Source organism: Alligator sinensis, unplaced genomic scaffold, assembly GCF_000455745.1.
Source record: "Alligator sinensis unplaced genomic scaffold, ASM45574v1 scaffold560_1, whole genome shotgun sequence".
Taxonomy (NCBI): domain Eukaryota; kingdom Metazoa; phylum Chordata; order Crocodylia; family Alligatoridae; genus Alligator; species Alligator sinensis.
The window spans coordinates 1,630,495-1,644,025 of NW_005841837.1; the positions used below are offsets into that span (position 1 = coordinate 1,630,495).

A 13,531-nucleotide genomic window follows, 5' to 3' on the forward strand; every position below is an offset into this window, starting at 1 on the left:
GAGGAGAAGGTTTAACATTGCTATTCATAAATGGAAGAGTGAAACCAGTGTTCTATGTCCCCTGAGCTAAGACTCTGCCAATCAGGGGGGGGTTTTGTACAGAATCCACAAACCACACACAGTGCGACACGAGTACTAAATGGATTACCACAAAAGGTACTATTTTTAAAGTCATGAATTCTACACAGAACACTTACACTGCCCACTCAAGCTTCTCATTCTTGATTGAATTGTAGAGAGCCTGCAAAGAGAAAGAGACAAGACGGAATTATTATTTTGACTCTGCCATAAGTTTTAAGATGCCAGTGAAAAATGGCCAAGTATCAACTGCTTCTGATCAAGAAGGTACACTATCCACATGTGACAACATTTGTACCCGAGTAGGAAGCATAATATTGCTCAAGGTGGAAACAACATATCAAAAGATAGGGTCTGAGATTTCAATAGTTTTCTATAGGGGTGGAAAGATCAGCTACATTTTTAGTCTAAATATTTTTGGTTTGCATTATCCCACAAGCTTCTGAATGGCAGGGAACAGTCTGCACCTCAGGTAAAATCATGGCTCCATTGAGACAATAGGAGTTTTCCAAATAAATCTGATGGGTCAGAATACTACCTCTGGTATTAATCTAAAAAACTAACAGAATAGTTCATTGGTGACACACACCAAAATCACCAAATCCCAAATATATATAAACCCTTCCATCTTATGTGCACAAAGGCATTTATAAAGATGTTCAGCCTCTATGTGAAAGGCATGTTAAATAAATTGGAAATACCCAACACATTTAAGATAACAATCTACTACAGCTGTTCACTAACAGAGCTGCTCTTAATTTAAGTGGCAGAGGCCAGTGACTTTGGCACTGAAGAGTTCACATTTTCTAAGTGCTCAGTGTGTGGTAACTGGTCCTTATAAAATGGAGGCCTCTACAGGATGGAATCTCCCATGTATATCAGAGATGGGAGGTGTGTTTCCTCTGAGTGTGAGCATGGGAAATACACTGGCTAAGCATGCCTGATGTTGTGTTCCTCAAGTGGCTGCTCCCAAGAGTGAACAAGAACCAGCTACTGCTAACAGCTAATGGAGTTATTGCTTGAACATGTTTCTGGAACTTATGTTATTAGTTATGGGAAAGACCAGGTTTTAATACTGCCTATAACCCATGTTCGGGATCTTTACATATATGAATACATACTTCCTCCTCCAGATAATTACTGAAGGGATTCATTTCAGTCAAACTCATTCTTCTCCCTAAATTGTGGTGTCCAGAGGAAGTGCATCTCAAAATAGGACGCACTGTTGTACCCACAGGGTGCCTATATATGTGCTCCATCACATTTTAATTAGAACATGTCAGAGCAGGCTCGATTAACTGAGTCATCTGGAGCATTCTAATTAGAACTCTCCAGCAAGCCTGACCGTCATGTGTATTCAGCGTCCCGTGTTTCAAAATGGCAGTGGGGGCGCATTAACTAAAGCTCGTTGAATGAGCTATAGTTAAAGCACCCACGCCACCATTTTGAAACAGGGGATGCTGAATACATGTGACGCTGCAGCATTTTAATTGGAGCGGCTCTCCAGGAGCTGTTCTAACTAAAATGCCACCCCCTCCCCCACCTCCCACCCCAGATACCCTTGGTTACCAAAATAAAGGCACATGCACAAAAATCACCAGATAAAGTTGTATAAATAACTGAAATGCACTTATAAATAGAACAAGTCTAACTGGCTAGCACCAACAGCCTTAACTCTGCCCTAAAATAAACTTCACATATGCTGACTATGTAGTTAACATTATACTTGTTCCTCCTGAAAGAGGTGAAACTAGGATGCATGGAACACCGATAGCTTGATGATGGCCATTGGTAGGATAAATGCCAGAGCATGGGGTCTCCTGCCTCTGACTCATGTGGGAAATGCATGCTAGGCCAGGAGAGTAACATGGTACCATGGTATCTTTATTTTAAATCCCAAACAAGATAAAAAAACTGCTGTTATTATTTTAAAGTAGTCAATGGTAGCACCCACAGAAGCACCATGTTTGTGTGAAGCCAGCTTCCAGAGGTCCCAGAAGATGTCAGAATCTCCACTGTGCTGCTACAGACGAAGGGCGATTCATTTCCTGCTCTGGGGGGGTTTACAATCTATTACCATTCATCTGTCTCGAGCTTTCCATACTTTTAGGGAAGGTGTTCTCTGCTCCAAGGACTTCACAAACTAAGGACAAATAAACACTTAGACAGAAGTCAGTGAAGGAGAATAACTGGCCATGCAGTTTGCCTCATTTTAAGATGAGGAATCACAAGTGAGTTTAATCAACAAGAAGAGAGGAAGACAAGATTCGTGTTGATCTGCTTGTGTACTAGGTAGGACTAGTCCATAACTCAATAAGTTGTATTTTTAGCAGGACCTGGTAGAAAGGGACCTTCTTTCATATTCTTTAAGTGGCCTGATATTTTCCATTCTGACCTTTTCTTCCCAGTTTCTTTTAATTTTGCTAGGCTACAGCAGTTCAGACTAAGTTCCGATGTTTGCCCTCTGGCCCAATTTTATTTTTCTTTTTTTTAAAGGTTTAATTAAAACAGTAAATTACTTCCAAGAGTGAAGGGGGGGAAATAGACAGCTTTACCAAGGGTAATATTTTTCTCCCAGGGCATTTATTTTTGAAGAGCTCTTTCATAGATTTCATAGACATTTCATAGACATTTGGGGCTGGAAGGAACCTCGTGAGATCATCGAGTCCAGCCCTCCCCCTCTCCGCCATAGGCAGGAAGACAGCAGGGATCAAGTGACCCCAGCAAGAAATACGTCCACGTTTTTTTTAAAGAGTCCAGAGTAGGTGCTTGCACCACCTCTGGGGGGAGTTTGTTCCAGACCCTGGACACACGTACCATAAAGAACTTTTTTCTTATGTCTAGCCTAAATCGGCCTTCCTGGAGTTTATGGCCGTTAGACCTTGTTATCCCTTCGGGAGCTCTGGTGAACAGTTGTTCTCCCAGGTCCTGATGTACCCCTCTTATATAATTGTAGGCTGCCACCAAGCCTCCCCTGAGCCTTCACTTTTCCAAACTAAAGAGTCTCATGTCCCTCAGCCTCTCCTCGTATGACCTCCCCTCCAGGCCTTGAATCATATGATTGGCTCTCCTCTGGACTCTCTCAAACTTCGCCACATCCCTCCTGAAGTGGGGGGGGCCCAGTACTGAATGCAGTACTCCAGCTGTGGTCTCACCAGGGCTGAGTAAAGCAGGAGGATGACTTCCCTGGTTTTGCTTGAGATGCATCAGTGAATGCACGCCAGAGTTTGGTTTGCTTTGCCAGCCACAGCATCACATTGGTGGCTCATATTCATCTCGTGGTCAATCAAGGCCCCCAAGTTCCTTTTGGTTGTGGTGCTAGCAAGCGTAGCAGTGCCAAGCCTGTAGGTATGTACCTCTTCCATCTTTACAGTTTGACATGAAATTTTGAAACTTGGTAAGAAAATGGCCCAGCATGAGGGAGGTGCCTTTTGTTCTCACTTTCAAAAACCCAGATAGATTTGGCCATGCTAAAAACCTGAAAATAGCTATTTGCACTTTTTCAGTGCTGCTTGTTACAGGCTTATTGCTAAATATCTTCCAGGATCACACCTGCACTAAGTAGACTCAGACACAGGTGCACCAACAGGGATTTTGGGGGCTGATACCAATAGCCGATTTTAAGGAGGCATTATCAGCCAATACCAATTCGATTTCCAATACAGCTGCTCGCAGCTGGTAAGTCTGTTGTGGTGGAAGGGGAGAAGGGAGGGAAGGGGCACGGGGGCAGATCAAGGCCCCTGCAGTGAGGGAGGGAGTGGGGCTGAGGCAGGCATTGATCAGCCAGGACAGGCCAAGGCACAGGACAGAGCCATGGCTTGTCCAGGGGTGCAGGGTGGGGGGTGGCCCCCACCTCTGAGCAAACCTGGGAGGGAATGGGGGAGGGGGGGTGTGCCTCACAGATCTGCGTGGGGCAGGGCAGGGTGGGCTGCAGCTGCAGGTTGGGGTCGGGGCTGCACCGGGCTCCTCCTGGAGGGGGCTGGGCAAGGCTGCGCTCGGGGCAGGCAGCAGCAGCGTTTGGACGGGGGCTACAGGGGAGGCTGCAGCCACCCCAAATTTTGCTGCAGCTCCCACTCCCAGCACTGCCACCACCCACCCTGAGTGCAGCCCTGGCCCAATCCTCCCCACCCCGCATGTGCCAGGAAGAGCCCAGCACACCTCTGGCCCCAGCCTGCAACTGCAGCCCACACCGCCCCCTCGCACAGATCTGGGGCACACACCCTCCTTCTGCCATGCCCTCCCAGGGTGCATGCAGCGGTGGGAGCCATCCCCCCACCCCCTCAGACAAGCCACAGCTCTGTCCCACACCCCGCCCTGCCCCAGCTAGGCAGCACCTGCCCCGGCCCCTGCCCCATTCCCTCCCTTACCATGGGGGGTGTTGATCTGCACCCCCTCACCCTTTCCCTGCCCTCTCTCCTTCCACAACAAACTTACCAGCTGCAAGCAGCTCTCCATGCTGCCAGGCTGTGCTCCTCGCTGCAGCTGCGCACATGCACGGGGCACTTATCAGCCAAATTATCGGCCACATCAGGCCGATTTCCAATACAATCAATTTTCTTTATATCAGTGCCGATCTGATATCGGACCGATGTATTGGTGTACCACTAGAGTCAGACCGACAGGACTTCCTACAAAATAGGCAAAAGAGAAATAGAGCTGCAGTAGTAACCACCTCACAAACCTTTTTGCCAGAAGTTGGGGCTTGGAGTAGATTCTACTCCAGGGTACTAAGTCTCTGCCCTTAACAGCTTTTATTAATGAGCAAGTTTACCTGCTCCTGATTTAAAAATGTTATCAAATATCATCAACCCAAACATATGCATGAGGAGGAAGAAGAGCTCCTGAGATGTCCATACACACTCTCCTCACAGTTTTTGTTATTTATCAAAAGAACACTAATTCAAACCTATTGCCTTTCTTCAGCTCACTGCCAGAGCTGTTACTCCAGAAGGGAAGGATTGTTCCGTACTCAGAACAATAGCCTAAGCTATAAGCTATGTGGTTTCAAATCCTTGATCTACCACATGCTTCCTGTGCCACCTTTCCGTGCTATTGTTCCCCACCTGTGAAGTGTGGAAAAAGAGCTCATCCCTACCCTCACAAGGGCGTTACAAAGAAAAAAAAAATCTATATAGCTAGACATGGTCCTGGATTCTACATTAGTCACAAGACTCCTCATTAAAATGGTCCTAAAGCTGCCATACATAGTGTTTTAGATGCAGTATTCACTGTCCTTGCTGGAGGGAACAGTTCGAATATACCAAAGAAACAGTTAGGAATATCTAAAGTGACTGATCATTTCTTTTTAAGGGTAACCTCTGTATTTGCCCATCTTGGGGCATGGTGCAGAAGTGAAGGGTATCTTTCCTACTAGCCCTATGCTCTCTAGGCTGGGTTTGCTGACATGTTTCAGCTGCTTCACACTCCTTCAGTTGCTTAAGTGTCCCACTGACTTAGGCCATGTGTCCTGTGGGATTCCTCATTATCTAGAAAAAATCTCATCCTCATATTTTGAAGCAAGTAGCAGATCAACACACGCTGCCTAAGGGCCTGCTCTGCTATTTTATGGCTATTGCCTCAGGACCTGATTCAGGACACTACTTAAGTGTAGAATTAGATTAATAAGACTAATACATGCACTTAAGAGCTTCCCTACATCAGGTCATAACTGGGCAGTGATTACAAGAGTGATGCTGCTTGCACTAGAATTTTGCTAACCATGTGGGTGATTTCCATCACCTTTCTTACTTTCTGAAAAGAAATAACTCTGGCATTTTAAAACAAAAAGCACTGCTGTTCTGTCATGTCAGAGTTCAACTGATAAAATTAAAGCTTGTCATCTGCTGTCAGTAAAGATGGCAGAAAAGGCAGGGCTGGGCAAATTTACCATACACCAGCTAGGCCAAAGGACTAGAGCCAGATGGGGAACTCCAGCACTAGTGTAGCTACCAAAAATCTCATTCTCAAGCTCCACCCTGCTCTAGCATTTGGAAGGAAGAGAGAACTGTCTCTCTTCTTCATCTTACAAGGCCTCGGGGCTATTATGGGGAGGAAATTTATTTTCCTACAGCCTGCCTCCACCCAACCTCCTGTGCCTTACCCTTCTCCAGTCTTTAACCTCTGGGTCCTCTTTCCTTCAATGCCCATCTCTCCTACTACTCAGAAGAGAAATTCACACACAAATAATTAACAGCAATATAGATCAGAATATAACAGTAGTAAGCATCCTAAAACTAAAAAAACTTCCTAAGTAATTTAATTGTGTTGCTGCGTGCCAAAGCTCTGATCAGCTGCTGATACCCTATCACAGACTCTCTGCAGACTCAGAAATGTAGTAGTGTATGTTTCTTTAGGGTTACTAACTTAGCAAGAAAAGATTCTTTTTTTTTTTTTAAATCAAAAACCTAAATTCTGCTCTAACTGCCCAATTAATTCCTTCTGTCCCCCTTCCGTAGTTGATGAGTCAGTGGGTGAAATGTAGGCTTGAAGGCTTTGGAAAGGGTGGTTTTGACAACTCTCATTAAAGGTAATGGGGAGGTGAAACTGAGCGATTCTATGCATTTCCAAAATCCCATGGCACTCACATAATTTTGCTCTTACTGAAATAAAAAACAGAATTAAAATTAAAAACAGGAAGGGATGCTGAAAATTCTCCCATCCCTCACTCAGTGCGCGTATGTGCAATGTATACATATATGGATGGGAGACATACTGTATATATTTTTTAAAATATGCATTTATATACAATGCATACTATTTCCATCTATGTAATAGATATAATAAATATGTATAATATATATGTGTATAGATATATATGTATATGGACACACATAGTGCAAACAAGCATATATATGCACACGATAAGCAAACTACATATGTATTAAATCAACTAAAGCATACCGCTATGAAACTCCTGACCATTCTAAAGAAATAAGTTAACACCCACTGGATAGCTAAATTGCCTTTGTCCCTCTACCCCAAAAAACCTGCCTATGTGTAAATGTCATTGAGTCACCAGAGTCATTTCAACCACAGGCTCAAAACAAAGTCTACAGCATCTGCAAACCTCTGATAAGGTTACAAGACAGTCACAGCAACCAAAATGGAGTTGCACACCTGTGTGAATGGAGAAGGGAAGAAGATACACATAACCCATTACCCCAGCTGGTTATTTGCAAGAGGTAGATCATTAGCTAGTAAGAACATCAAGTTGGGCAAGGCATTCCAAGGCAAAGTACACTGGTCAGCAGGGTCTGGCGTCCTGATGGGCTGAAGGCAAGGCCCTGTGCTAGCCCTTCCTGAATAAGCCAGCCCCTAAATCTGTTGAAGGTGACTCCTGGCCTTCCTTAGATCCAGAACTAAGCTGATAAATGCTCTCTTGTTAATGTTGGCTAAAGGGAAGGGAGTGTGAAGGCTGAAAGGAATACACAGCTGGCACTCGTTCTGCAGCAGTAGGTTGGAGGAAGTGTAATGGACCTAAGGGCATTGTACTAATTGTATCAAATGAAGCAGTTCAGCTTGGGATGTGCCCCTCAGGATTCGCTTCCTGATTCTCCCACCCAATGTTCACCGGGGCATGGTAATGCTGACTCAAAACTGCTTGTAACAGGCTGAACTGCTGAAAGAATTTCATAAGCCATAAAAGCTGACTTTACTGGTTAACATACTCCAGCCTCTCTGCTGACACCTTGCTTTTACCATGACTGCAGCAGTTAAGGACTAGAATGCAAGGGGAACCTCTCTGACATTCCCCTCGCTCACCACTGCCAGGAGCCTATAAAAGATGCTCCAAAGAGCCCCCCTAGTCTCTGCCAGATGCTCCAAAAGTGCAGAAGAAGGAAAAAGATAAGGATAGGGCTATGACACAACTGCTACATGGCAAAAGAGTCCTCTGCCAGCACTCACCCAGCCAGTGCTTGTAACTGGCAGTCACTGATACAAGAAAACCTGCGCTCCTGAGTAGCCTGGGTAAACACAGTCCTCATCCTCAGGCCAACACCAGACAGGAAAAACATGAGGAAGCTAGTGGACATGCCATCCTCATGGAGAACTGAAGGGGACTTACTCCCCAACAATTCACTCAACACGCACAACCCAAACCAACCCAACCCAACCACCCCCCACCCCCTCCCCGCGAGATCACAGAATGTCTCCACTGCTGCTGCAAAAAAGATGTTAGCTAGAGAAAGGGAGAATCATGATGGGATGAGAGGTGCTGGGGGATGAAAGGATGAATGATTGATTTTGGGGGAGAGAGTGGGTGTACATGTAGTTTCAGGGTAAACTGGTTCCTCTTCCCCTTTAAAGGTACCTTCAAGGGTACTCCACTTAGTCTCAAGTTCTCCACCTTTGTCATAAAGGAACCTGTATCTCACCCTTCAGGCTCTTACCCCAACAGCCCCACGTTCTGTTTGGCATCTTTGTGCCTGCTTCGTCCTTGCAATCATAACATCTAACCAGAGACCTAGTACCCCTCCCAGAGCACAGCACCACTTAGGACAAAAGCAGATCAGAGAAGCACAACTGCACGCAGCCCAAGGACATCCTTAAGTTTGCCAGGTATCACCCATTCTCTAGAAGAGGTCCTAGCAGATATATTGCCCATGTCTGTCAGTTCTTTGTCCCAACATGTGTTTCTGTATCACGGCTTCCTGTCAATTTTGGATGCAGCAAGAAGGACCCCTCCTCTATATTGGACTGCATTCACTGCTCATCGTCTGGAAGCCACCTCCAACCACCAGCAGTTACCCTCTCCTCCCGCTCTCCAGGGCTGTGGCTTCTCCAGTCTTGTTTACTTGCCTATGGATTTATATTAATCTGTTCCCTCCAAAAATGATTTAGGTCCTGTCATTTCACCACCCCATCCCCCAACTCTGCCCTGCTACCCATCCCTACATACACACCTGGAATGATTTATAAACTTACTGCAAGGTCTTGGAATATTCCAAGTGCCCAGCCTTTCAATGCTCCTAAAATCACGTCTCCCTTTTCCAAAGGGCACCGGTATCCTGGGAAAGTCCACCGCATGGCATGCCTGCCATCGTATTCAGGGTGACATGTCTGCCATTATGTCTCACAACTGCAAATTCCATCAATTCCCATAACAAACATTCTTACAACAGCCCGGCATACATTATTCATAAAACAGCACACAGCCATTCAACAGCATATGGAACCGATGAATGTTTTTTGGTGTGGGTGGAGAGAAAAAATATGGGGTTGATGAGGATTTTTTTGAGGGGGGTGTAATTGAAGGGGAGCGGGGAAGGATCCCAAGGGGGGAATTATTTTACTGAGGTAATTTTGAATGTGTCACCAACTAGGCAGACCATTTCTGACGGGCCTCCCCTTTAAAAAATAAAAAAAAATTACATCCGTCAAAGAAAGCCTGTGTCATCCGTATCTTCACCAGAAAACGTAACTAGAAAACTAGCTGGGCTCCTCAGAGCTGAGCAAGGCTGCTGCGCAGAGCACCTTTACTCTGTAATCCTGATGCATTGGCTTGGCCGGAGAGATCTGTTCTGCACTTGCTTGAACGTTTAATCAACTTATGGTTAAAAGGGGCCTTACCGCATTACTCGGGATGAAGCTGGTTGGCTGGAGGCAACACAGAAAGACAGACGTGCTTCAAACTATGGGAGCACCTGCAGAGCATATTTCAAAAAACTATTTTGTGCCTTTAATTGGCCCATGTGCATTTGCAGGCAGGACAGGTTTAAGTGCTTTGCAGTTCATTCTTGAACGGCAAAACACACCCATGTCTGTCTGGAGAAGAGAACGCCAGGCATGCCGGATCCCGGGAACCTTCTGGAGCTTCCAGTTATTATATATCTGACCCATTTTTGAATGCCACCCCCAGAGGTGATAAAGATGCATTAACCCTATGGACCATCTACACCGGCCTGAGATTACACACTTGCAGATGCAGCTAGTCACATCAATACTGTATTAGCTAATGCTCAGCCTAAGGGGTGTGTGCACGTGTGGTGTTTTTAAAGTAGATATGTGGCAACTGGACCAGCTGGGTCCTGCTCCCAACCCAACCCCTGAATCAGTATGTGATATGGGGCAGGTTACACAGTCTCTCTGCACCTCATGTATTTTAACCACAGAGTGAGAGGCTCATGCCACCCACCTGAGCAAAGCACACTAAGATCCTGAGATGGGCACATAAGTGCAAAGTATCCCAGAAGGGGCTTGTTTCTGGCACAAGAAGAAGCTGGTGCTGCAGACGCCACTGCCCCAGTGGGGAAGAGACACCCTCAGAGCCCGAGTCCTCTACTGCAGTCCTGTGACAGGCTCTTGGTTTTTTAATCCCATTATGTATGATGTGACTGATTCAAATAGGTCTCTGAGAGAAAGGGAATGTACAAAGAAGGGCAAATAACCTCAGGCTGAAGAACACAGTGAATTTCTCAAAGAACAGGGCCTAGATTTCAGTCAAGAGTAGGGCTCCTTGTGTTGGCATTATATATATACCCACTATTTGATTCCCAGTTACCCTAAGGAGGTCATCAGCCTCCTCACACCCTCCCAGCCATTCCCTTAATATTAATGTTCAAGCCTCTCAACACCGACAACTGCCAGAGCTGGGGAGAAGGGCTTTGGTGTGCATATCAATCAGGTGCACAGTGAGAGACAGTCCCTACTGTCTTAGAGTCAACACGCAAGCCAAACAAAGGGGAAGAAGGGAACAGAAGCACAGCAAGGAAAAGCAACTTGCCTGAGGCCACACAGAAAGTCACTAGCAGAGCCAGAAACAAGTCTGGATTCCAGTCCAAGTGATACAGTGTCTGCTCAGTTGCACTGCCTCTCCTGACAAAAGGCAAAATGCCTGCAGCTAAAAAAAAGCTGGGGGGGGGGGATAGAAATGCAAAGGACAGAAAAAGGGACTGTACTGAAAAATCATTTTTGGGCACGACTCCTCTTTGCCTGAATTTAGAGTCTGTTTGGTCTGGAAGATCTTATAAACAGATGTGTGTCTGCAAAGCCTTTTGCCCACTACAGGGCCCTCTAGGGATAACATAGCAATAAATGGTAAGGGCTGCAAAGAACTGATGGTTCACTCTTAAAAAACAAAAAAACAAAAACCAGAAATTTAAAAAAAAAAAATGACCCACTCATTTCCCAGATTACTGAACCAGAAATGGGAGTATTGCATCTACAAGCCCCAACTGAGATCCAACACCCTGCCCCCTGTGCCGGGTACTACACAAACATAGCAGGAGTGGGGAGTCTGGACTTGATGATCTGTAAGGTCCTTTCCAGCCCCTAACAACTATGAAACTATGACAGTGCCCCTGCCCTGCAGAGCTTACAATAGAATAGATGAGGGAAGACCAAGAAAGAGTGAGGGAAACAGAGAGATAGCTAACTGTGTTAGCCGAAGTCCTTTCGCGGCATCTGATGACATGAGCTCAGGCTCATGAAAGCTTATGCTATACATCTGTGATTTAGTTAGTCTTTAAGTTTGCAAATCTACCCTGCCTTCTGAGGTAAACTGAGGCACAGATGGCTGAAGTGAGTTGCTTGAGGTCAAACAGCAACTCACTGGCAGAGCTGAAAAGGGAACCCAGGTCTCCCGATTCCCAGTCCAGCACTTTAGTCATATAAAAAGACCTGCCAAATTCAGTAGAATAATTCATAGATGAATGTGTTTGCAAGGTGTAGTCTTCATTTCAGAGCTGGACTAGTAATGGCCCAATGAGCCTTATCATCTTATTTCTCTTGAAACAAGCTTGGCCATGTAATATTATTAAATGAATGTATCTTTCAAAGCTTGGTTTGCTTGGACTGTCTTAAGCAAGGAAAGGCATCTGGCAAAGTTTGCAGCACCCCGTGGCTAACTGCATGAAGCTGGTCACCTCACAAGGACTTCAAGAACTGGGCAAATGAAATGCGCCAAGCAGAGCATAACTGTGCAGGGTAGGGATGGCTTTATCATGGCACTCCTTTAAAGGAGCCTGCCCAAATGGGACTTATCCAGGGAGAAGCCTGGGATTTGAAGCAAAAGACACCGGACAGGGAGGTCTCTAGAATAAAGGAATGGGGACTACAGAGGGAGGGTGCATAGCTGCACACATGCATACATGGGTGCACGCACATGCTGAACATAGTCAGGTGCCGTTGTGTGTTCTTCAGAACCTTTTCAGCCTCATCTCATTTCAATGCTCCCTAGTAGACAGCCTCTCTACCTCCTGATTCCTGGGCATTAAACTGTGTTTTAATCTGTTTGCAGTGGGGGGAGAAACAGGTTGTTGCTCAGAACACCTTGCTCACACAGGAATCCTGATTCTGCAAGATGCCAAGTACCTTTGGGAAGGTGTGGAGTACCCAGCTCTTAGTGGAAAGGTTAGCAGTGTCTCTTGTAATAGGATACACAGAGAGTAGTGGAATGAGGAAGGAGGCACTGCTGCATAGAATACGTGTGTATTTGCCTACAGACAGGAGCAACTGTGCTAGGCTACTATAAGACCCAGTAAGCTCACCTCCCATAGCAGCCAGTTAGACCCAGGGGCTACATCCACATTAAGCAAACAGCAATTATACATTCCTACTAACGCGCGACGATGCCTTCCCAATCAATATTGTATGGCAATATTTAATCACGCAGTACAAGTGAGGGGATATTTTTATCTAACACCCACACAGACAAAAGCACAGCCATGCAGCGAGGGGAAGAAAGAATGCATTTTAAAAAATCATTTTCTACATAAAATATCTGAGAAAGAATTTACATGCGTACATCGGCAGTTTTCTCAGGAGCACAGCTCTGATCAGCATTCCACGTACTAACTTTGCAGTGTTTACTGTTGCACCAAGCTATGTGCCTGGGCATCCCTGTCAAATCTACTACTCTACACACCACCATCCCTGCTCACCTTCCCCAGCTAGCAGATCCTTACTAACCTTGCAGCAATTCAACAATTGCAGGGATAATCCAGAGCCCTATCAATTGCCTTTCATTTCAAACATCACAAGGCTTAATCCTATCCCGATCCCTAGTCATAGAAACACAGCTAGAAACATTGTGGATTTGTTATTTTACCTTGCTTTCTTTAGCAGAAAACTCAGAGGAGTTGGAGATTTTCATAGACTTTGACCGGTGGGACTGTCGCCAGAGAGAGTCTTCTCGAGAGTATTTCACTGAACCTGTAGCTCTCACCCGGACCTTGCTGGTGCTCTGAACACTATTAACTCCAATCATTTCCAAAAGTGTGTGTGTGTTTGTGAGGGGGGAAGGAAAGCTAGGAGTAGTTCCCAGCCCCCTGCAGAGAAATCAGGAAGAACTCTGTCCGTGGAGCTTAGGCACAAGCAATCAGTGTTGGTTTAAAATGCACCAGGCTGTTTTTCCCAGCATCTTCAACTACACTGTTTTGAGCCAGCCTGATTGTTCCAGGCATTGCTCACGTCACTGGCCGTAAGGGGGAGAAAGAAAAAAAAAAGACAGAAA

The 13,531-nt window shown here is 45.6% G+C and overlaps 1 protein-coding gene across 1 annotated transcript in view; it reads right to left on the minus strand.

Moving 5' to 3' along the window:
- The window catches only part of PSD3 (pleckstrin and Sec7 domain containing 3), a 162,769-nt gene that overhangs the window by 42,454 nt on the left and 106,784 nt on the right, over nt 1-13,531 (minus strand). The window contains exon 10 of the mRNA XM_014519479.2: nt 198-241. Within this exon, the coding sequence (XP_014374965.2) occupies nt 198-241 (44 nt within the window). The remainder of the gene's footprint in view (nt 1-197; nt 242-13,531) is intronic.